The sequence below is a fragment of the Erithacus rubecula genome (assembly GCF_903797595.1).
Source record: "Erithacus rubecula genome assembly, chromosome: 6".
NCBI lineage: Eukaryota > Metazoa > Chordata > Aves > Passeriformes > Muscicapidae > Erithacus > Erithacus rubecula.
The window spans coordinates 26501719-26526977 of record NC_136688.1 but is presented as its reverse complement, the minus strand read 5'-3'; the positions used below and the strand labels follow the sequence as shown (position 1 = coordinate 26526977).

At 40.3% G+C, this 25259-nt stretch overlaps 1 protein-coding gene across 10 annotated transcripts in view; it reads right to left on the bottom strand.

The window, feature by feature from the left end:
- The window catches only part of DPF3 (double PHD fingers 3), a 189928-nt gene that overhangs the window by 18644 nt on the left and 146025 nt on the right, over window positions 1-25259 (bottom strand). For 7 of the 10 annotated variants that reach the window (XM_079309466.1, XM_079309469.1, XM_079309472.1 and 4 more), the window contains one exon: window positions 22498-22626. In XM_079309466.1, the coding sequence (XP_079165592.1) occupies window positions 22498-22626 (129 nt within the window). Of the gene's footprint in view, window positions 1-11467; window positions 13625-18233; window positions 19654-22497; window positions 22627-25259 lie in introns of those variants that run through there. The other 3 variants (XR_013774667.1, XR_013774668.1, XM_079309473.1) reach the window with 2 other exon arrangements.

The following is a 25259-nucleotide window of genomic DNA, read 5'->3' as shown; positions in this document are numbered from 1 at the left end:
AGCAATGCAGAAATATTTTGCAAGAGCACCAATTTATCCACTCGATTAGGGTCTCTCTCTGAGTACTGTGACTACAAGAGCTGCAGGTTGCTCTCTGTTAGCCCAGGGCTTACACCATGTGCAAGGCAAAAATAATGTCTTTCTTCAGCCTCTAGGTCAGAAGCTTTTCCACATTAAGCAATATTCCTAGTGGTACCATGACCCCAACTTTATGTGTTGGAAAGACTATTTTTACTTATGCTATCAGCACTGTAGTATATGGCAAGCATGCCACTAGACACTCAAAATATTAAAGTTCTTTTTACTTTCCTCCCTGGTTTCTCCTTCTTCACAATCTCTTTCTCTTTCTTTTCCTGCTACTTTTCTTCAAAACCTAATGTTTTACATGCTATGAGAAAATTCACACATCCAAGGCTTCCTGAGACAGTGTTAGTGAACACCATTCCTGCTCCATATAACAGAACTTCTTAGCATTCCTTCTGTGTCAGAATACCTGAACACAAAGTCCTGTAGCTGCTTGTGAGAAGCTACTACAGGTACATTCAAATTCCCCTTTTTATTCCTAAAAATAAGGCTGGTTCAGGACACAATTTTCTTTCGAAAAAAGAGCATTCCAAAATGGGATTCAAGTTACAGACATTGGGGTAGCACAAAAGCCAGAGAGCTGCAAGTCTTCTTGCTTCTATGTGTTTGAGATGGAGAAACAGTCTTATTTCACCTAATTGTGTGATAAACAGCGTTTGCTGTGGCTGAGGTGTGCAGCAGAGTCTGCAGCTGAAACTTAGTTAATAATTCAGGTGGTGGCTCCACCCTGGGAAACCCTGGATCACTCTCACAAGCCTGTATCAGCTCTGCAGATCTAATAGGGGGAGGAAGTAACACATATTTATGGCGTCACCGAAGCCAATAGACAGACCTCTAAAATACACCCTGGGAGCAGTTCTGTTGAAGGAGAAGGCAGTATGTTAACATTGATGGTTTCTAATCTACCACAACTATTCTCTACCTAAACTTTTGCTATGCTGCAATAGCTATAAACAACAGACAGAAACAATAAAGTTAGAGTGAGGTTTTCAACAGCTCATCCCTTTGTCTTAAAACAATATTTTAAAGTGCAGATCAGGTTTGAAAGCTCCTTCATCTTTGTCAAAACTCTCCTCTGGATCTGAACTTTGAGACTGAGACCACATTTTATAGTGATATCAATGTTTCACATATCACTGGCTTTAATTGTACGTTGTGTCCACCAGACATCTGGTCAGAGGAGTGGGGAGGTGAGCACATTCAGAGACCATTTCTTGTATCCTGCACCTGCTACAATTGCAGGCTGATGGGAAAGATAATTTTAACAGAAGTACCCTAAAAATATCTAAAAATCTCTTCTGCTTACACTGGCTGTGTAACACTAAAGACCAAAGCTGACATGAAAGGGCAGGAGCAATCTGCTGCTTCCAGGCGCTCTGTGACCAGTGAAGGCCTTAGAAGGGCTCATTAGTGCTTTTTCAATAATGGATTCTGCATTGCAAGATTAATTGCAGCCATGTGCTCTGTCACACCCGCCACAGACTATTTAAGTTAACAATCCAATCAATAACCTTTTTCAAACAAAGGCAGAGATTATCTTGAGGGGAAAAAAATAATCAAATACTCTTTTTTTTTTTAATAAATGTGAAATTATTTATACAGAATAAAAAGAATTTTTACCCAGTTTCCAATTCTTTCCCATATCTTCACAGTGTAGTGGTGGGCTTTTTAATCGATAGCATGATGAAAACTCACAGGCCTCCTGGCTGTATTGCATCAGATTTATTCCATAAACTTTCAGCTCTTTAAACAACTATAAATACATATTACAGATATAATGGCCTATGTCACAGGAGCCTCATCCAAATAACGGAAGCTTACATGCAAAGAAAATGCATAATTTCCTCCTGCTAAGATTGAATAAGGTTTATTGTGGCCACTGCCATCATTAGACAGAATTATTACCACTACCTGTAGAAAAGAAGGGAAACCTGTAATTGTAGTAAGTGATATGATTTTATGGTTATGATTTTAAAAAGGTACCCCTCATCTGTCTGTCCAAGAAGGCATGCTTACAGATATGCAGTGTCAACAACACTCAGATTAGAAAAGGCCCTTAAAAACTCAGACTATCCAAGCACATTGAAGGTCTTGGCTTTGCCAGAATCCCAGAGCTCAAGAATCTGCAGCTCTCAGAAAAAGTCCAAACATTCCTAAGGGATGAGGCTGGGGAGCCCTCTGCATTTTCCTGGCCCTTCCCATCTTGCAGATCCTTCTACATCTTACAGTGTAGAGACATCTGCCTGCCAGCTCAAATGGAGATACTCAGGAACAGAAGCCTTCAAAAGTGTCCATGGGGTGAGGATCCAAGGCTCCACCTGCCACACTACCTCTGTGATATTGAGAAGCAGGAGTATTTCATTACAGAAAAATATAACAGCTTTCCTGGCAGCCAGGACAGGGGTAGAAGTTGGAGGCTGCAGGCGAAAAGGCCCCTGCTGAACCCAGCTTCTTAAGAAAAACATACAAACAAACAAAAGAAAGTCTCATAGGCACCACAGTGGGGTTTATTATTATCAGGCAGGAGAGGAAATACCATCACTGTGAATTTCTGTGTCCTGACAGAAGTAAGAAAACCTAGCTGTTTCTACTAGTGTGTTCCAGCACTGCCAACTCTGCTAAAGTGAGTCCTAAAGGACTCAGTGGTTTCACTGAATAGTCTGGTTGGTCTGATTTGGTCAGAGACCAACACTCCTCTATTCTCGTATGTCACAACGTGCCAGTAATTGTGGAAGAATTAATGCCTTTAATAATTGATAGATCTCTGAAACCACTCAGCTGTAGAAGAGCTTATAGCTCCTATTATTTCATTTTCTGGCTCTACAGTTGTTCTGGTCAGCATGGACAGAGCTAAAACTGAGCCCACAGAAAGAGAAGGGGCACTCTGCTGCATTAGCACCAGGACTGGTGGCCAGCTGCACTCCGGAGGTGGTGGTTTGCTTCTCTGTACTGCCAGTTCCAGGGGAAGAACTTATATAAAGTACAAGCAATTGCTCAAATATTTGGCACTGATACAAGAGAGCACACTTTAATTGTTCATCCAAGAGACAAATAAAATCCCAGTGCAAATGGCAGTGGTTCAGCCCCAGTTGCAGTTTGGCAGGTGTAATTGGAGAAAGCAGGCAGACCTGTGTTTGAAAGCAAGACCAGGGATCTTGGGGAAGGTATAAATTGATGGCAGGTAGCCCTTGCAGTTCACTCTCCTGCACTGCCCTGCTGTTCCTTTAGCCATGCAAACACCAAAGGCCACAGGGAGCAAAGGAGTAAGCTCCTGCCAAAAGACCCCTCATCCCCAGGCACTCTCCAGAAATTTTCATTGCCTGAGGAAAGTCCACCCACCAGCTCTACTCATGCACAGCTTTGACTCTACAGTGCTGCATCATTTCTTCTGAAACCATTTTAAGCATCAAGAGCATCAGCTGGGATAAGGAGCCTGGGTTGCAGAGGGTATGTAAGAGCAAAGCTTGGCTCAGGCCACTCACATGCATAAACAAAACAGAGTCTGCACAAATGTGTATGCACAGACCCACAGGCACCCAGGGAGATCAGCTGGCAATGTGACCCTGCCTGGCACAGGGTGGCAGGAGGAACTGGGTGGGATTCAGGGGTGACCTCTGGGGCATGCAAAGGAGTGAGTTATTCTGGGCTTCCTAATGGTTTGTCAGTCAAATCACACCCCACACACCATCCCCCTGGTAGCAGATGCCCCATATCTTACAGGAAAACTGCTTGAGAAATGTTTTAAAACAAATAGGTTTGTGTGTGCCTCTCCCTGAGTACGCCCTTCCTCAGCATGCAAAATCCAGCCATACGTATCTTAGCAGGGAGAAATGAAAATAAATAAATAAATAAATAAATAAGATATTTTAAAGTCTCTAAAAACTGCCAACAGTTAACACACTGCCCTGGGAGAACACCCTGATTCGGGCTGGCGTGCTGCAGCTAGGCCCTCTGCCCTGTGCTCAGGTTTGCCAGGGGGAGGATCAGCCCTGCCAGGGTTTCTGCTGCCGTGTGGGTGTCCCCCTCCAGCCAGGCACACCTGCCCCCCAAAACTGCCTGGGCCAGGCTGAAATCTGCACCTCCCTTTCCTATCTGCCAGGCTTTGGACTGGGGCAGATCTTGGGGTCAGGCCTGTCCCGCTGTCTTCCCCTCCAAGCCGAGCTGAGGGGACTGAGGCACACCTGACACACGCTGCTCCGTGCATTGCAAACAGCCTGTGGTGACAGAACTGAGGTGACAAACTGAGCCCTGCGCATTTGCAATCTGGGGGATCAGGAGCAGTGCCCAGCCCTAAAGCCGGAGGACATGGCACATCCCCAATGTTCCATCACAAACCCAGACAACACCCGGCTCCCTCTCCTTCCAGACTAGCCCCTATTACCCACAGTTGGCCGCTAGACAAAATGGCTATTTCTTGCCTAAGAAAAATAATGTGGGAGCACTCAAATAACCTTGTGCTGAAGCATCAGCTTGTTAATGCACTGGTAAGCCATGCCAGCGCTGCACAATTCCTGGGGGTGAATTAGGTCAGAGTGACCTCCAGAAAAACCATCAGGCTGCGTGGCTGCGTGCTGCATTATGGGTAACGATCCGCTAATTGCCGGCAGCGCTCGGGCCGCTCACCAACACCGACGGGAGGGAAACCTGCCTGCGGGCACCGCACGGGCTGTGCGGGGACAGCGCTCCCAACAACGACAGCAAACCCATCTGTGGCACGGGAACCGGCCGGGAGGACAGGCACTGAATGCTAATGCTGGTGCAGCTCACCGGGGCTGCTGCCGGAGACCCCCGGCAAAACCCCCGCCTGGAGAGGGGCTGACTTCGCCTTTGGTTGCACAGTGAAGTGGGGGGTGAGCGAGATGGAGATGAAAATCCAGGAGTGGGAGAAAGACTGCTTATCCAGGCAAGATGAATCACCACAACCTGGAAAGCCAACATCCCCTTTGCCCCGGGGACATTTTCGTTACCCTTCAACAAACTGCAGTGGAAAAAAACCTCCGGCACAGCTCCGACCTCGTCGCTATGCACTGCAGGCTCCCCAGCCAGGCCAGCTCACACACCACAGAGCTTTCAATCAACTGGCAGGCTCACTAAACCCTTTCAAAATGAGCAACCAAGCAAAAATACTTGGTCATAAACACTAAAAATAGGAATGGAGGATTGGGTTTTGTTTTGCTTTTTAACTTGGTGAAGCCAGCTCTTCCTAGTGCATTAAATCCACCTCCCTGGCAGCCCATTTAGAACATCTCCTCCCCCCTGGGAGAGCCAAAATCCCCAGCTGTAATGAGAGGAGTGGGGTGGTATTTAAAATGCTAGGGAAATGGCAGTCTGAATAGCCTTCCATGAGCACAGTGCCTTTGTTAAGTCCCCCCATAAAACAAGATATCAGCGCTGCCCCTCCTCCCCTCTCTTTAACATGAACAAGGACTCTGCTACCTGCTTGAACCCACATTTGCTGTCCAAATACCTGGTCCTTCCCCAGCACCTCTGGTGTTAAACAGCCCTGCTAACACAGCCACAGATGGCAGCACACTGCGGGGATGCTCAGCACTGCCCAGTGCTGCCCATGATATCAAGGCAGCATTTGAAAAGATTCCAGAGTTTTCACACTGAACCAACAAGGGTGACCTGAGCCAGTGGCAGCAGTGGATGGAACACATCGTTTCCCCAGAGCACTCCAACAGGGGCTTCTCCACTGGGATGATGCAGGAGAGCGTGACAAAGGTGACATGTGATGACATGGACGCCACTAAAAACAGGCCATGCTCACCCAGTCAGTTCAGAGAGCATCAAGGCAACCCCACCACACCACTGTGATCCTCCTCAGCCATCAAGGACTGTGGGGAGAACTTCAGAGGTGATTTCACCCAAGAATCACAGAACAGACATCTCATAGATGCAACTGGAAACAGGGCAAGTTGATTAATTTGGGGAAAGGAAAGGGAAAAGAGAGAGAGTATTACTAAACTCTGGACTAACTATCTAGAAAGATTAAGAAATTACTCCTGAGTAATTCCCTGCCAGCACATTCCAGAAATTAAAATCAAATGGCAAACTGCAGAGAAATTATTTAAATGTCATCATTTTAATATTAAAGGAATTTAACTATGCACAAGACACCATGCTATTGCATAGACAGTGACCTCATTGCTCTTACATGAGGTAACCACATACCACCTAGGTAAAAATATTCAGCACATGATGGGTAAAGGACTGATAATTGATGTGAACATACTGAAAATGCAAGAGGTCTGTCTTTCTCACAGAAGCATAATTTGCACTTTTGTTAATGTGACTGCATATTCAGACATAAGTAGAACTGCCTCACTCAACACAAACAAGACCAATTTGGAGCAAGTTCCTTCAGTCCCTTGTTGAGATAAAAAATTCCTTTCAGCTGCCAAACAGGCAGTGATCCCCATGCACACTCTCCATTGTTTGTAATGCAGTGCCAGAAGCTGGAAAACACTGATTTTTTTTTCCCCTTCTCTGTCAGTTAAAGCCCCTGCTTGGTTGGGAATTTTTAAGTGTCAATAGAGATTTCATCAACAAGACAGCCAGTTTTTGTTTCCCCACCAAACTCCCAGCAACATCAATATCTAAAGGGAAGTAAGAGCTATACCCACATGCTGAAGAGCATCAGTATGAGCATGGTAGGAGGGAGTGAAATGTCTTTGTTTACTCTCTAAAAAATGCAGTTTCAAGGTGATCTAAACATCTGAGTGAAGGAGTGAATTTGAACAAAGTAGTTTCAGTCAAAAGTAAGTGGGAGGGAAGAAAGGATGAAGAGGTGACAGGGCGAAAAACTGATTTTCAGAGAGGTTGAGACATTTTGCACCAGTGTCTCGCAAATAAGAAGCAGGACTTTCATTTTGGAGCAGTACCTTACTTCAAAAATGAACTCAAGGGAATTGTTTTTAAGAAAGAGAAAAAATAGTCACAAATGAAATGTTTCATTCAAGCCTGTGCACAGTTGGCAGTGGGAAAGGGTCATTTCATTGAGAAGGAGAGATTGTGTTTCATTTTGAATCAAACCAAAATCTTTTATCCTAACCATGGTATTTTTCACTTTGGTTGTTTCAATAGCCTTTTTGAGTAAATGTCCAACAAAAGGCTGCCAGAGATTAAAACAGTAGGATTTTTTTTTCTTTTCCCCAGTGGAAAACCACCTGGTTAAAATCCATCTCTTTTCTTAGAGCTCACCAGACCTTCCACTCCAGATTTGTCAAGTCAAAGGCCTGGCCATTCCTTAACCTATAACAAGTGAGTAGTGCTGCTTTAACCTACACAACCAATAACTCATAGCAGCTAAATACCTCATCAGACTAAACAAGAAATCAGCTGGCTCCATGGCAGGGGACACTAATGTCCCTCATTAAACACTTCACTAGTCTTGCTATTTTTCAGCACCAAAGGAATCATTTAACAAAGCCTATAAAAAAGTAGAATATTAATGTATTTAATCAAAGAAAATTACGTTTCACAGTACTACAACAATCTGTAACTCCTCTGATCCTGCTTTTAACTGGCTGCTCCATTGGCAAGCAGGACTGTTGCTCAGTGGTTCTGTCAATGGCCAGGAAGTTGGGAAATCCTCTCCTATAGGTCAGTCTGACCAGGCTCTGGGTACCCCAATTCATTTCACTTTTAACAGCTGCTGAGGGTGCAGTGTTCACTTATAAAGTGGGATCCATAAGATGTCTGGTAATTCTCAGTGATAACTGCACTGAGCCTAATGGGGACTTATTCTTCTTCACATATTTACATACCTGTAAATATGCAAACAGTCATAGAGGAATATAATGGCTGTGGATATCCTTAGGAAATTAATTTCCATTCTTTCAGCTCACTAAGTACTTGTAAAATCTCACCCTTAATGGAAGTCAGGAAAGGGTCTTGGAGAGTTAGTTAATGAAGAGGCTGCAATGGAAATGAAGTCCCCTAAGCCAGGGAAGGTCCTTCTCTCCAAATGAATGAATATACAAGTCTGAACAGTTCAACAGCAAATTCAACCTAGAGAGAATTTGTGGAGAGTTAAAAATTATCCTAAGCCCCTAGGCTGATGGATGCATTCAGAGACATAGTCAATATAGAAAGATATGAGGAGTCTTGGAACCTTCTCTTTAAGAATCCAAAGTCCAGATATTCCAGCAATGGATGAGACTTCTGACCCAGAATTCACCATACTGTAAAACCAGTTGTTGAACTTGGATAAAGGGCTGGAAAGATTTCAGAGTTGTTTAACATATTTAAGCCACTCCCAGCAGAGCACTGATGTGAAGCAGCTATTATTTGTACCAACAGGGGAAAATTAATTTCTCAAACATAGACTTAAAGCCATTCAATGCAAACTCTACTGCACAAAGTGCCACATGTATTTGAAAGCTTGTCATACTGGTTAACACTAAAAAAAAAAAAAAATACTCCTTTAATGACAGAAGAGCTTTCCACTATTTCCCACCCAATGACTTCCTCTCACCTTGGGGAGTTGGCCTTAATACTGATTCCTGAAATCATCGTACAAAGAATTTAATGAGTTGGCTACAGAAAGAAATACAAAATAGCAAGCTAAGTCTGCAGAATGCTTGACAAAACTATCTCCAGCATTACATAGAATCTCTATTCTGTTTCAAAAAAGGAGGCTGTCAAAAAGTTTGGTCATCTTCATTCACTTCCTGCAGTCCACAATGAAGTCACTGACATGAGGACACAACAGCAAAGACTGAAGAAATGTAATGGGAAGAAACTTCAGTCTAAGTTACTCTTAACAGTTCAGTCCAAATTACTCTTAACACCTATGCAAACCTAGATATAGACTAGGTTTTACTGATAAATTGGTTACAGAAGATGAACAGCACTGAGAAATTAAATCCCACTTCAAAAAACCCCAAACCACTCAGTTTTAAGTCATTGAAAGGAGGCTGTGTCTGTTCCTACTCAAAAGGTACCATCCATCAGCTGAGTTGCCAAAAAATAAGTACCCTCTGCAGGCTCTCTCAGGCAGGCAGCAGAAGTTCCAAGAGCTTCAGCCCACTGCCCAGCTTCATTGTTAAAGTCATGTTGCCTTTCCTTAGCAGTGCCATGGCTGGCTTGCAGACCATTCAAAGTGACCACAGCTGCCTTAGGCAACATTAAGCAAACCTGTTTCTAATTATGGCTGGCAATATTATCCACAACACCATGCTCCAAAAATCTGTGCTTTGAACAAGGTAAATGCCATCCTTCTCCCACCATGGTTCAACCCCTCATGGAATCATGAAGAATTACAGGCTGAAAAGACAAAACATAATGAAATAACAGATGTGACAGTAGAAGTTGTTGAAACAGCAGAAAATGTAGTTAGGTCTTCAAAAATATGCTGGTGAGATGCCACAGAAGGATGGCTCTCACATAATGTCATTAAAATCAAAGTTAGAGCTTAACTGTGGGAAATATCCAGCTTTAGTGCAGCAAACATAGTACAATCTTTATACAATAATTTCCAAGGGATAACGGAGGTATTAAAAACATTAAGGCACAATTTGGACACACCCAGCCAAAGCTAAGAGCAGTAGTCATTGCTTATGTGCTCTGCTATGCATGCATTATGTAGTTGAGGTCTTACTCATCCTCATCAACACCAGGGATGGGATGGGATGGGATGGGGTACAGAGAAGTCTGTGTCATTGCTAATGAGAATTAAAAGCTTGGATTTAGAGAAAAAGCATTATGGGTTTTCTTTACATCTATAGGTTGATGGATTTAAATACATGTAGGGCTCACAAATCCAAGATATAAATTCAATGAGATTTTTTTTTTTTCTGATTGCAGGCAAAAATTTGGAAAAAATCTTAAACCAGTACAATATTCTAGTTCAGGCCAAAGCAAATTAACTGATGCTGTTTTCACTCCACCCAGAGAAAACAGGTCCAGCCCTCAGCCTTGCCAGCCTTCCCTCCCCATGTCAGTATTCAGCTTTGCCCTGAGTCCAGCCTCTGTCTAGGTCTGTCCTCTCCAGCACAGCAGAAAGCTTAAGGGGAGCTTAGAGAAGAACAGAAACAGCAGCACTGACCGGGAGCCATCATAAACCCTCTCCTCCTTTCTCTGCTTTCAGGTGCAAAAGATTACCTGCCCCTATGAAATCCTCATGAAAAAGAAGTTCTCTAAGCCTGCAACTCAGAGAGTTGAAGGAATATCTGAGATCAAATCACCAAGGGAAAAAGGAAGAATCTAGGAGGGGCTGTAAAAGCAGCAATCCATTCCTTCTGTGTGCACTCTAAGGAGACACAGCTGCCTTCTCAGCACAGCTCAGAGGCAATTGGCACCTGCCCCACCTTGTCAGCTGCCTCTGGTACCCAGTGCACAAGAAGTGAAAAGGAAGAAAATATTTTTTAGCCACAGAACAACTGAGACAATCCACTAAGGAATCCATAAGCTGCTCTATTATACCCCAAACAGGTTGCAAAGAGCCAAAGTGACAGCAAAAGTAGCTGAAACTGCCTTTTTGTTTCCTTCTTCCTCCAGTGAATTGGCCAAAGGTCTTACACAGGTAAAGTCTGAAGGCAAGCAGTGAAGTTTTCAAGTTGTATGGACCCAAAGAATGAGTGGAAAACCAAAACTCTAATGGAAATTGAAATTACACCTGTGAAAAATAAAAATCTGTAGGGAAAGGCTATAAAAGAAGACCAAGAATAGTTAATTACCTTCCACAAGAACATGCAGTCTGTCACACAAATGTTAAGAATCAGGCATGTAGGAGCCTATCTGTATAACAGAGCCTTATAAAAAATATCACATTATGGAAGAGATCACACATGGAATTTCCTCAAAAGATTGCATCTAATCTGAAACAGTATTTCCTCTTTCTCTTTTCATTCTATACAGCCATATCATTAGTCTAATACATGTAAGGGGAAAGGGAAGGTTCCTGCCAGCACTGTGAAATGCAAAGGGAACCACAGCTTCCAGATACTCCAGTGACTGGACTGGAAACAGCACAGGTAGGGGCAGGACTCCTTAAGGCAGCGTCACTAAAATCCATGCAAGCAGCTATCATATAGCTTAGCCTCCACCTCTGACTCCAAACTACCTTAATGCAACTCTACTCATCTCATGAAGAAGACTATTGAAATACAAATACATTTAGGAAGATCGTCCATTATCACCAAATGATAGACAACACTTTTATAATGAGTCCTATACAGAAGCACTTTTTAATTTCCTGCCTACCTTCTCTATAACTAGCAAGCAACAGGACCATTTTCTGCAGTCCAATGAATGGAGGAGAAAAAGTAAAAGAGATAAATTAAGATAATTCTTGGTTAATGTCTTGGTTCATTAGGAAATACAAAATAAAATCCAGGGACAAAAGCAATATTTTACAAAATGGAAAAGGGAAACAAAATCAATAGAGAAGGAAGTTTTATTTTAAGCTTCAAAGAGAGTATTATAAACAATGGAGAGCTTAGAAAAGTAAATGTACATATATGTTACTCTACAATGTCTTTTTAAAAGAAGATTATTTGCACTAAAAAAGACATTTTGGAATTGCTTTGGGAAAGTAATATTTACAGAGGAATATACAGTAGGGATGCTGGAAGCAGAACTTTTATTTGGAAGGAATATTACACGAACTGGAACACAGACCCTACAGTTTTCAAATCTTCATTACAGTTGTGCGTCTCATATTTTGATGAAATTAAAATTTATTTCTTTTTTTTTTCCTCTAGAGGCAGTTCCCCACTGCAAGTTTAGAAACCAACAACATGAACAAAGCAAACCCATCCTGCTAAAGAGCCCAATTAGGACACAAATTGTCATTAAATTTAGTTGGAGCAGGACTACCTTACATAGTTTTTTTGACTTTATGCTTTAATCTGGGAAGAAGTGGGAGAAGGGAAAGAGGCTAGAGTAAAAGTCTGCTGCTACTGACACATGGAAACCTCTCAGTGAGGTGAGTTTGTGTTCTAGGTGTGCAAGAAACAACACAGTATCAGGTTTTCTGTCAGCTTCACCTAGTCAGCATGCATTTTTGCAGACATAGTTTTTTCATTCTGAAAGCCAACGTAAACCATGTTAACAAAACTACATTATTTCTGCCTAGACCCTGAGGGTCAATCCCAATAACTGTTGGTGTGGTTTGCCCTCAGTTTGCTTCTCCTCTGTAACAGGGGTGCCGGACAGAGCCAAGTCCAATACTCTTCTCCTAGGTCACAAGGCCATCCTGCATCCCTACTGGAGTGCATCACCCATGACACTGAGCAGACCTGTGCTGTCCACTGCAAGCAGATCTGGCGGCCAACAAAACCCTCCGGTGCTTGTACGAGGAAGAACACCTTTTTCACTGGGAAAATGCCAAACCACCCAGAATTTGGGATGTGACCATCCCTCCCTGCTGCCTCATAGGACAACTTAGGATTGCATCTATGGGAAATTGTACTTTTCTCCTGCATAGTAACCCCTGTTGCTTATTGCAGATGTGTGGTTGCACCTGTATGCTTCTCAAAGTCCACATGCACTTCAGAAAGGGCTGAAGTACACGAGTTTTCTACACATGACATCATCCTTGACAGCAAGATCCATACCAAGAGCACCTAACATATAGATACTTCCCTTACAACCAACTCACAATCAGCTGTGGAATTACCAAAGCAAAAAATAATACAAAAATGAACAGAGTTGTTTTCAATTCTGAAACCCTTCTTTCAGCAGAAGTATTTCACTGAGTTGCTCAAGAGCAAACCTCTTTTACCATGCAGAAGAGACACATCAATCCTACTGGGAGAAGACAGTCCTTTGAAATGGACACAAAAACTGGTAACAAAAAAATTCAACCACTGAGCCTGGTCTTCACTACTCCAACAGTTTTTGTTCAGATTTGTGCCTAACATAGTACAAAGTAAGTTTTAAGCATCTAACAGGATAATATTATTAAGGAGAAAATAAACCAGAACAATCTTCACTTACCACATCCAATTTTCAAAAAACAAAGATACCCAGCACATGTATGAATGGCTTCTTTAAAGTAAGAGAGAGAGCAGAGTTGACCTTTATTTTCATTATTTAAAAAAAAGTTTTTTTCCTTAAAGTAAATATTCAGTCTTTATTTTACAGTAAGTGCTTTTTAAAATTTCACGTCTTCACAAAATTGCATTTAAAATCTGAAGTAAAATGTATTTCAAACAAAAATACTGTGCAACTTCAGCACTTCTTTCTTAAATATTGAAATAAATAAAATAGTTGTCTTTTTCAGTTTGTTTTTTTTTCAGTCAGTTCTACTGTAGACCAATTCCAGTCAGACCTGGGTTTATACACACACTTAAAAGAAAGTGAAATCAAGACTTCAAAAAACTTCTTTGTATTGCACCAGCTTAGGGCATCCCCAGAACTTCTCTTAACAGTTGGCAGCCAACTTCCCACAGTCCAGGCTCCTGTGCCAGATGGAACTCGGGTACAGAAGACTCAGGGCAAGTAAAGAAGTATCAAAGCATCCTGGCTTCTCTTGGTCTTCTTCTGAAATGTCTTGCTTGAAGGCTGCTGGAATCCACGAGGGCAGGGCTGACTGCAGAGGGAAAAGTACAATACAAAGTAAAACTAAACAAACTCAAGCAGACAAAAAAAGCATGTGTTCAGAAAAAAGAAAAAAAACAACAGAGAAACAGCACAAATCAAACTTCCAACACTGCTTGCATTCTAGTTCCTTGAAAATATAGCTCAACAGACTCAGTTTCAACTGACTATGGAAGCCATAAATGAACATAAAGCAAACAAATGAGAGAAGAAAAAGCATATCCAAAAGGAAGGCACTGAACACTGTCAATCTTTATTATTGGGAACATTATTAAATAACATTCATCATTCAGCTTAGACAGCTATCTCTTCAGAAGAGGTTAAGACCTTTGCTTATGAAATCCTGCTCTAATTACCTACTCTATTACTAATTACTTGTAGGGAGCCACAAGCATATACAACATGGCACAAAAGATATTTTCATAAGTCTAAACGATACACATGGGATGGCAGCAATGCAATAACTTCTGGAAAGAATGAAAGATTGCATTTTTCATTGCATTTATTCTATGAATTGACTAAGTTACATACTGTTAAGATCCTGAGCAGGATTAGGTAGCAAATAAAATAGTCTCATATCTTTCCACATCTCTCATATCAGTTCTAGCTACATAAAGGTCCAAAATCTTAGGAGCTGCCAGAAACTAAAAGAATAAGTCAAAGTTATGAACTGGCAGCATCCACTTAACAGAGCTATTGGGCCTAGAAATCCCAAGAGCTGGGCTTTCTCCTAAATATTATTACAACTTGTCTTCTCTGAAATTTGCTACTTAGCATTCATTAAAATACAGACAGGGACATCAAAATAGTTCTGACTCAATTTCAGTATTCTATGGTATTTATACAGGTTGGGTTTTTTTTCAACACTGGTAGATATCTGGCAATGAGGACAAAGATTGGTAGGGTTTATTGTAATGGCTTAGTCAGCAGAAACTCACCCCAGTTGAAATCCTGCACTGTGAGGTTTGTCAAAACAACCCCATGCAAGAATGAACTCATGCATGTGCCTCATACTTTACTTATAGCTACAAATTTCATATAAATAAGAAAAAAAAAAAAAAAAAAAAAAGGAAGAATATGAAATGGGTGTTTATTGGAAACACCTACATATGTTGCAGCACAAAACACACTGGGCAGATTTTACAGTTTTTATAATAAGATGACTCCCAGTGGGGTCAATACAATGTTTGCTTGAGGATTTGATTCAGTAAAACTACTCGTCATGGGGAAGAGGCAAATTGCCTGAAGAGCCAGGCTTTGAAAACTCCATAGTTTTATGGTATTTGAAATATTATTTTAGGGCCCATCTCAAAATATTATAGCAAGAATTAAGCAAAGAAAGGCAAAGTGGGCAGAAGAGAACACAGTGGTGGCCCAGCACTGTCTGGGCTCTGACTGAGTGGGCACAGTTCTTGTTTGCTCTATGCATCAGCAGGCAGCAAACTGAGTCTCTGTCTTCAATCAAGAACCTAAGCTGAGGTCTGTAAAATGGCAAACTGGAACTCAAAATGAATAACTAATGTAAAAGCTCAAAGGCAAAACAATGCGGGGAGGGGACTCTAATAACACATTTTGCTGAAACAAATGGCCATCTCAGAGCTTGTCTACACCATACCAGCAAGAGTATTAACAGGGAGGTTTCATTCAATAAAAGCAATAGCTAAGAGAGCCCAGTGGTAATTCTTCTGAAGTCAGTGGTATAGTTTTCTCTGGCCCTTGTTTCAGCAGCCTAGGCTCATTATTTATGACCTTACCACATACATACAATGTTATTCCAAGCAGCATTACATATTCAAGAAATAAATATCCAGCCCACAAAACTGGGGGTGTCTGGGTGAAGGGAAGAGATTCAAAGTGAAGCAAGTCAGATTTCAGTTCTGTTCTTCTTCTACCACATGCCAAGTTCTTCTTTGACTTTTTAACTCCTATGCCAGAATCCTGTATTCACTTAAAATTTTCTCAATGTATATTATCATGCTTGAAATTTTATACTGTTTTCTTGAAAGAGCTGAGGTCTGTCCCTGCTAAAATTTCAACTAATTAAATGTCTCAAAAGGGAATAAGCTAAGGATCAGTGCCCACTCCATGTAGCCTTTCTTCTCCCTTATCAGTTGCTTAAGCAGCATGTCACTTCCTTTATTCTTCTGCTCCTATCTATGAATCACAGTTAGCAGAGGACGACTCCAGAAACTAAGTGTGTTTCCTAACATCCCTTAGTATGGAGCAGTGGAAAGGTGCCTGAGGAGACAGCTTATATGAATAAAGATAAATCTGCATTAAGGGCCTGAAGTGAAACTTCCCTTTATTCACATTTCACATTGGGGTTGTCTTATTTTGGTACATGGTTTGTTGGGAGGATGTGTTTCAGGAGAATCTTTGGACAGCCTTGTGCCAACTGTCCTGTAGTAAGAATCTTTGGAGAAGAACTGGAATAGCCAAGGTTGTGATTAATTGAAGGCCTACTACACCTTTGAAGAATTTCTGAAGAACAGAAAGTTTCATTGAACTGCTGAAATCATTGGGGAATAAAGAGCAGCACATTTCTTTCTAATTTCAAAGATAAACTTTAAGTTACAATACAGAATTCACATTGCAAACTTTTTTTATGCCTCTCAAGTTTGGTTTGGGACCTATGTGCCCTATACTTGATGCTGAGCAGTTCTCTCATGTCTGAGCTGGTTATGCTAGTGTCAGAGTCCTTTTTTTTTATTTTAATTGCACTTATGAAACCTTCTCATATATATTTTCTGCCTCATTAACATTGTCATCTTCCCCTCATGAGAGGGTCTTGTGTAGAAGCCCCTTTGATTTGTTTTCATCTTCTTTTAACTTAGGAGCTACCAACCTTCTTTCCCTGTTCCCAGCCTTCACTCCAGCACTGCGTATCCTGAGAATATTTAATTTCCATATCATCACTCCATGCAATATTCACTATTAACACTACTTTACAACCTAGCTTAAACAAGTACTCTTTTAGCTTCCAGCTCTACACACTAATTTCCTTTCTGTGATCAATGTCTTCCTATGGTCATTACCACACTGCTCAGCCTGCTTGACTAAACTCGTGTTGGTTATCTCATCTCATAAGGCATCTTCAGGAATCCAAGAACTACTCTCACTCCATAGAAGTGAATTAATTTTACATTACTTGGTCTGTCAGGAGTATACTGAAAAAGTGAGCATCCATATACACATTAATGACATAAATAACTGTGAGGATATTTTCTATGCTATCTGTAATAAATGTCAGCTGGCAATTTTTATCCACTTGATGAGCTGTTGTGGCTTCTTTCTGAGGGTACTGTGCTACCCAGTTGGGTGGTTTGGTTGCGAAATGATTAAGACTGTATGCATTGTTACAGTAACTGCATTTGTGAAACTAAGTCAAGACTTAATGAATTACGGGCATCTGATTATTGTTTGTATTCCAAAAGAGCCCAGAATGCACTAGGCATATTTCAAAAAAGACAATGTTAAGGACTCCACTTGGAAAAACTCCATTTAGAGTATGCCTATTCTGCAGTTTATACAGTGATGGGAGTTCTTGAGAAAGATGTACTTGGGTAGGTTTCAGCTACCTAATTCAGGTGCTGAAAGGACTGAGCTTTAGCACATACAGAAGAGTAGCAAAATATTATCTATTTATCTTGCCCTATTTCAGAGGAAAAAAAGGAATGGTTGTGGAAGAAATTAATGTTTTTATCAGTTAAAGTACGCTTCTCATTGACAGCATTATGTCAAAATATAATTGCTCTGACGCTTGATTTAATTATAATAGATCAGGAGAAACACAATAGCAAAAGAAACGAATTATCAAAATGGGGAAAGCTTAAACAAGACTCTCTCCTGGCAAGTGTGCATGGCTCTGGCATGCACTGTCCTTTGGTATATACGTACAAAGGTATTTGTAATGTTTTCTAACAGCATCCTGAAGGCAGATTATTAGTGTAATCTAGACATCAGTTAGCTTATATTCTGGATGTATGCCTGTATACCTAAAAGCAGAATTTGACTACTGCTCATTCCATGTCTAAAGAGAACAATTAAAAAAACCAAGAGACTGAATTGTTTCTCTTTTTTCTACAAAATTGGAAGGCAGGGGAGGGAGTTGAAATTGCTCTCACAGAAAGACTACTCTAGCAAAGAAGCAGGAAAAATTGAGTCCATTTGGTCTGGCTTCTTTCATTGCACATATCCAAATTTTTTATTGTAAGGTTAATACTTTTACTCTGGTACCTCTTGCCTTTACTCTAAATAAAGCCATGATTTCACCCTGTTTGCACTATGTACATCAGTAAAAATAGATCTTTAGAACTTTACCTTGCCCTTGCTCCAGGGAGATTTTTGCCTGCACTAGGGCAGAAAACATAACTACACACATAACTACATAACTACACTATCACTTCTGACTGTACATGAGTCTAGGTCCTGCTCTCACAAAACTTTCATTAGCTTCACCAGGGGTATGAATGTGGCACATACTTATAATACAATTTAATCCATGAGAATTTCTGCTACAACAAAGCTCAGTCAGGGGTCTGCTGAAAAGCCAGAGCAAGAAATTTCACAACTGAGTGAAAGACATTTCAGCTCAGACATACCTTTCAAATCCTGCTGCATGTTTCCTCCTTTCTGGGAAAGTTGCTGGGAAGGGTGTCACTCTCTTCTCCATTGCCCTTGGAACTTTAATTAGTATTGCTTTGGTTTATTTCAAAAAAAGTTATTAAAAAGCAAATAAAGTGTCTCATGAGACACTACAGAGAGAAAAAACAGGGCAACACAAGAAAAAATGCTGTGAAATTTAAAAATGGAAAGAAAAGTATAGATGAGGTATTTTTCCATGTCATTTCTTCCAGGATTCTGCTCCTCCTTTTGTTTTGTCTGTGATATCTATGACTTGCCATTCATATTCCATCCCTATGCTTGGAAATTGCTGTCCATCAAGTGAAAGGTGAAGGAAAAGAAAAAAAAAAAAAGGTAGAATGTCGTGGGGAAGACATGAAGGGGTTGCAGGCAGGAGGAGATCGATTGAGTGTACAGCTGTTGGAAGGAGGTGGAAATGTGCTCCCCAAGGCCATGGTCTTCGATGGTGCTGCTTGTATTTTCAGGCTGTAGCACAGCAGATGTATGAGAAGAGCCAGACTTCACATGCTACAGTAAGTGCAAAATCTCAAAATGCAGAAGCCATCACATCAAGGGTTTCCTTGTCCCCTGATAAGAGTTCGCCCACAGTGGTTCTCTAGAAACAGTTCTATTATCAAGTAGACATCCATTGCTTTTTTGTTGGTTTTTTTCTATTTTTTATTTAAAAAGTAGTTTTTCTAATAATACATAGAATATATAAATAATAATAATTATTAAAAAAAACTATTTGGGTTTGCTTTCTGTTCTCTAACCCATCTGTATTTTTTGTGGTTTGCTGATATATATATTAAAAGACAAGAAAATCAACTCTGCTCACTATTAAAAAAAATATTAAATCCACTTTTTATGTTTCCAAAGAGAAAGAGAAGGAGGGGAGGTGGGATAAAAACCAAATTAAAATGAAAAAAAAATTAAAAAACCAAAACACAAAAATCAAAAACCTTCTGTCTCTTCAAAGTAGTTGTTGTCAAGAGCTTTAAATGCTTGTGCTTTCAGTGTACATCCCACTGGGAAAACATAAAAAAAAAAAACCAAAAAAATAAAGGGGGGGAGGAGAAAAAAAAACAACCAACCAAAAACCCAAGAGGACCTAAAATTAAAAAAAAAAAAAAAAAAAAAGGTAAGAATAATCTTAGTAGTGAAAAGGACAGCTCAGAGTTTCTGTGTCTTTTTAGTTATTTTAGCAGCCGCCCTTTTTGTCTGCAGAGGGAGACCTGCCACCACAGCCACCTCCTCGGCTCGAGAGAGGCTCTTCTGCATCGTCCTCGTCAAAGCCATGAAAGGTCGAGGTGTCGCTTTCTGACGTGGAACCGAACAAGTCCTCCGTAGTGCGTGCTGCCGCTGCTTCGTCCCTCCTGCCTTCTCTTCCCAAATGAGCTGACATGTATGATGAATATATCAGCACATGGGTTAAGCAACAGGCATCATCATCATCATTTTTTTCATCATTTTCACTATCATTAAACAAGTCAGACTATCAAGCTCATAGGTGTGTGCTTGTATGTGCCCGCGCACCCCAACAACATAGCATAGGTAGAACTGCAGCAAGAAAAATAACAAAGGATCAGTTTCTCTTTCCAAGAAAAAAATCTATAAACACCATAGGTGCCCATAGCTACAGCAGCGAAAGGGTTAATCGTGTTTTCCTCTCTTCAAAAGACAGTAAAATATTTCCTCATTATTACTCAGGTCAATGTTTAAATTGTTTTAGACCACGTAAGAGACATTGTTAGCTCTAAGCACAATGGCATCAACAGTCACAAATTTTCTGCTATAGAAATGTAAGCCACTAGACACCTCATCAACCTCAGGACTATTTTTTATCCCCGTTCTTCACCTGATCCTAAAGAACTTCCTCTGTAGACAAAATTAAATACATTTTGAAGACTAAATGAAAATAACCTAAACCAATACTTTAACACAAATTTCATGGCATGTCCTTCAAAAATAAAAAAAAAAGACCCAAAAGTAATATATACATTTCAACAACTAAAATAACTGAGATGAGGAGTAACCCATCTTGGGAAACACTGGAAAGTTCAAAATTGTGTGAGTCAACCCAACTTTTAAGATGGAACAGGAAATTCTGCACACAGAATATCAATAACGGCAACAACAACCATAAGAAGACTCCTAAAAAGAGAAGTCAGATACTGAAATCTGTGAAATTGAGATTTGTTTTCTCTCTCAGTCAAACTTTTTATGTGATTAATAGTACAACCTTCAAATTCCCCCTTTAGGGAAGGTAGAGAAAAAGATATCTCTTGTGCCCCAGCAAAATTGAAGTGTGAGATTTTAGGGAAGAGCTATTTTGTTATTCACAAACAGTAGCATGGTATTAAGCAACCAACTGTTGGGTCCCTGCTCCAGTTACAGGAATCAGCCATAAAACATGTACTGCATTGCTTGAGACAGAAAGAAGTAAATCCTGTTCACAAAAAAGAAAATTGATATAACAAAATAATTGGCAGATAAACCATATTGTAGAAATGTGATTTTACTGACTTTGTGAACAGAAGAAGCAATATCATTTCCATGATCTGTCTTTCAGTGTAATGAAAATGTTCTCCATTATTATAAAAAAGAAAGATGGCAGACACCAAAGAGATTTCATTGTTTTAGCTTAGAGATTAGCATGTGGTTATACCTTAATCACTTTCATCACACATCAATCACAGCATTGCAGACCCTATGAATGACCCAAGCAGGTCAGAATTTGTACAAGGATAGTATTTAATGCAATTGATTTTGCACAGTTTAGGCTACAGGCTGATCTACTTGTTCTATCACACTAAGGAATCAAGGGAATTAATGTATTTGTGTTGCATTCTGACATAATCACCATAGCAATGTTTAAGTAGCAATAAAATACAGATCCATCTCACTGTGCCATATCAGGACAATGCTGAAATTAGTTATATTGAAATATAACAGTCAAGGCGAAGGGCAATGATCTTCCAAGATGGCACCACAGACCCCATGGACTTTCCCCTTCAGTTATTAGAAGCAATCACATGTACACTGAAAGGTCCATGTCTCTGACTGCACAGCATTCATAAGGATGCCCCTGGAGAAAACCAAAGGAGTTGCCATTGATCCTCTGGTGATCAGTATCATTTCAGAATATCTTCAGAGGTCACAACAACTGCAGAAGGCAATTTCAGTGAGGGTCTAACCATTCTCCCATTGAATGAGGTAATAGGCTTACTATGAATTTCAGCAGGAGCATAAAAAGGCCATTTCCTTGGCATGAGAATATTCCACTCACATTTCAGCCATGAAGCAACAGACATCTTTCAGTGACTACAGTACAGAAGGAGCAGCATTTATACTGAATTTCAAGGCCTTTTTGGTTTTCAGACTTCTATATGACCGTTTTATTACCACTAGTATCACCACTATACAAAAATCTCAAGTTTCTCAAGTGGAAACTTGGACCAATGCTGGTATATGCAGTTGTTAAAGGTCTCCCAATTCCCTCTACCACCACCACTACCTCCTATGTGAGCTATAAATAACTGTTCAGCTGGTACAAAATTTTCCAAAAAACCAAAAAAGAAAATAAAAGGAAAAAAAAAAAAAAAAAAGAAAGAAAGAAAACAACAGCCCAGAAATAAAGACAATTCGGAATGGGAAAGACACAATTGCCTACATTTAAAAAGAGAGAAGGGAAGAAAAGGGAGAAATAAAAACCTCTTTAAACAAAGCTAATGATAGTCATCTTGTAAGAGGATAATTCTTGACAGCTAGCCCCACACCTACCCTGTAATTTTCTTCCTCTTTCTTTTTTTGGATGGAGAAATGCATGAAATGTGTAATCAATGGGAATGCTTGTCATGCAACTTTCATAAATCTTGTAAGTAATTTATAGTTGTAATTACAGCATTTAAAGACAGAGACCATTCTGTGAAATTGTCATAGAATTTTCTCCTTCCACGTGAAGAACAACTAGTACATGTACCAATGTTCCCAAAAGCCAAGAAATAAATTAAAACTTCATTATTTCATAAGACCCCATTAGCTTAAATATGTGAGTCAAACAATGGGGTTTATAATATAAAATTTTTCAGTTATCCTTCCCCACAAATGCAGAGAAAAGGTAAGATTCTATCATTTATCTCTTCCCAAATATGTTGTCTTTCTTCAAAATCTTCAGAAGGTGCAAAAACCAAATCACACAAATGCCTTTGTACAAGAAAGGTGCAAGAAGGAGTCACCTACCAGAGCGCCCACAGTCTGAGCACGAGACAAGTTCCTCAGGCCGGCCACTTTTTTTGTTCATATTGGAGCCTCCGAGGCAGAAGTCACAGTAGTTATTGGGAATGATGACCCCGTCTGGTCCTTTCTGGGCTGCAGTTGGGTTAGAAATCAGATTTACTAAAAGAGCATTGGCTTGGACATCTGCCCCTTATCCTTGATATGGTGTTAGCTCAGTGAGTTTGCAGGCCACAGTCTTCCTGAAACATTGTCAATCCAAACAAAATGTGAACTGCATAAAACACCTCCATTTTAAGTATGGAGGTTGTATCTATTTTGCCTGAAATGCCCTTCACTATTTCCTTTATAAACCCAGCCAGTCTGCTCCTTCTCAAGGACATGCTTCCAGATATGCCTTTATAGTTCAGGGACTTGTAACACATACAGGTGTAGAGGCAATCCCTAATGCAGGATAAGACCTATGTTGTCAGTAAGCCAAACTTGGGTTTTTCAGGCAGCAGTCATCATCATAATTCCACAAAATACTAATTAATAAAGGAAAAATACAGTCACCAAAAGTCATAAATCGACAGTGGGAAGATGGGGGGAATAGGTACCCTCACTGGTTTTATTTCAAGTAGCTTTTTAGGGGATTACATCTCTAAGTAGCAGGTTGTCCCTAATCAGAAGGTTGGTTCAAAAGCTTCTGAATATTCACAGGCAAAGCCATTTGAGGATGTTTCACCCAAGACTTAAGCCCCCTGCAGCAGTCATGCTCCCTGGGATGAGCAGGAAGGGTCCAACAGCACAGGTGCAGAGTGAGCCTGGGGCAAACATCCCAACCAGAAGAGTTAAAAACATTTTCAGCCAAGAAAAAAGGAGCGAGATTATATTATTATTTTCCAGCTAGGAATACTTGGAAAGGAGCAGACACACACTGATCTTAAGTAGAGGAGGAAGCAGATCCCTTAGGAAGAAGAGAAGGGCAGAGGTCTTCTGCATTCCTCTTAGTTGAGCAAAACAGCAATGTCCTTTTTTTCTTGCTCACAACTGCCATTTCTCTCTGCTCTCCAGAGAGGGAAAACATCTTCCTGTACACTCTAACTATGAACTGGGGAAGGGAGTGAAAGTAATGGTTGGTCTTTGTCTTTGTTTCTTCTCTTTGAACACAAAAAAAATTAGTTATATACTGGTAGGTATACCTGGCCTAAGCCTACTGCATGAAGAATTTTACAAATGAGAAAATGAAGAATTTTGAACTGTACCATCTCTATTTAATTAACTTTTTAATGCATATTTTGAAACTTGCAGATTTTTAACAGATGTTTCTGCAGCCTTTATTAATGGTCTTTTTGTCCACATTCAAATTTTCCCCCAAAGAACAATGACATTCTAAAGGGCTTCTGGTAGCAGTCCAAGACATACACTTAAAATTAAAATTTCCTCTGAGTTCAATCTGCTTTTCTGGTTTGGGTGCATCTAGTTATTCATTTATTTCCAGATGTTGATCAGCTGAACTTTTGGAGATACTGAAAGATTCCAGATAAGGTGAAATTAAGAAGAAAGTTAAAACCCACAAGGCTGCAAATGCATCACTATTTTCCTCCATGGTCATGGAGATCCTGACAGTATTTACTAAACAATGGACTTTGCTCTGAAGTGATCCTGGTTGACAGATCCCCAACTCTCTCAAAAAAAGAGAGAAGGTCCCAGTGTCAGATGAGCATTTTGTCTGTTCCAGGAAGGGCATTTAATACATGCATGCAAGATAAGCAAAAGAACAGGAACCACGTGCAAGTCTAGCACACCTGCTCATTTTAAGAGCTGTAACAAAATGATCATAAAGTTGCTGCTGGTACATATTTTGTGTATAAAAAACAGACCTCCCTAACATTTATATTTCCCAGCCCCATATTGAAAAAGTTAACTAATTACCTCTTTATATTATTCTGTATCTACAGACAGGCCACATGCAATGCAAACTCAGCAAGCTCAGAATTCAGTGACTTTTTTTGCTGTTGTTCCCTATTACATTATTTCACCTTTCATCCAAGTGTCTTAAAGCACCTCACAGAAATCATTAACCTTCAGTGAGGTCAAAAGCCTCTTTTGGCATTGATTCTAACCAAAGTGTTCTGGACCCTAATTAAGTTTCATGGTAAGGTTGCATTGCATTTTAAAGCTGAAAGGCTTGGAGGTAGAGTGGTAAACTGGCTTATTCTCAAACACACAAAAATTCTGTGGTGAGGCCACAAATAAAAACAAGCAGTGAGAGTGCCAGCCAGCAGACTTAGGAAAGAACTCCACTTCTACCCCTGCTCATAATGGTGTAATTAACACTCTGTATATACTGACTTAAATTTTTTCAACATGGATCATGACCACAAGATCCACTGACTGTCAAACTGGAAATGGGACAGGGGGACTCAAAATAAATACACTGATCAATTAATCTGCAGTGTGTGGGAGAGGTGGAGAGTATTTGCTAAGTGTGATAAGGCTGAAGAGATTCTCCCAGACCACTGCCAAGGGAATAAACATCAGGTTTGATCACTCTTCTCTTCATCTTTCTTCCTTTCCTTTCTTTTTCTTCCCCCCCCCCTTTCTTTTCTTCCTTATTTTCTTCCAATTTATTTAATTTTTAATGTGTCTGCATACTCACTTATTAAGGCAGCCCTGTAGAGTGTGATAGAGATATCAAGCCTGAAAAGTCATAGACAGATGAGAAGTTCCAGAAGTTACATCAGTGGTATCTTAAATTATATATTTCTAGAGCCAAACAAGAC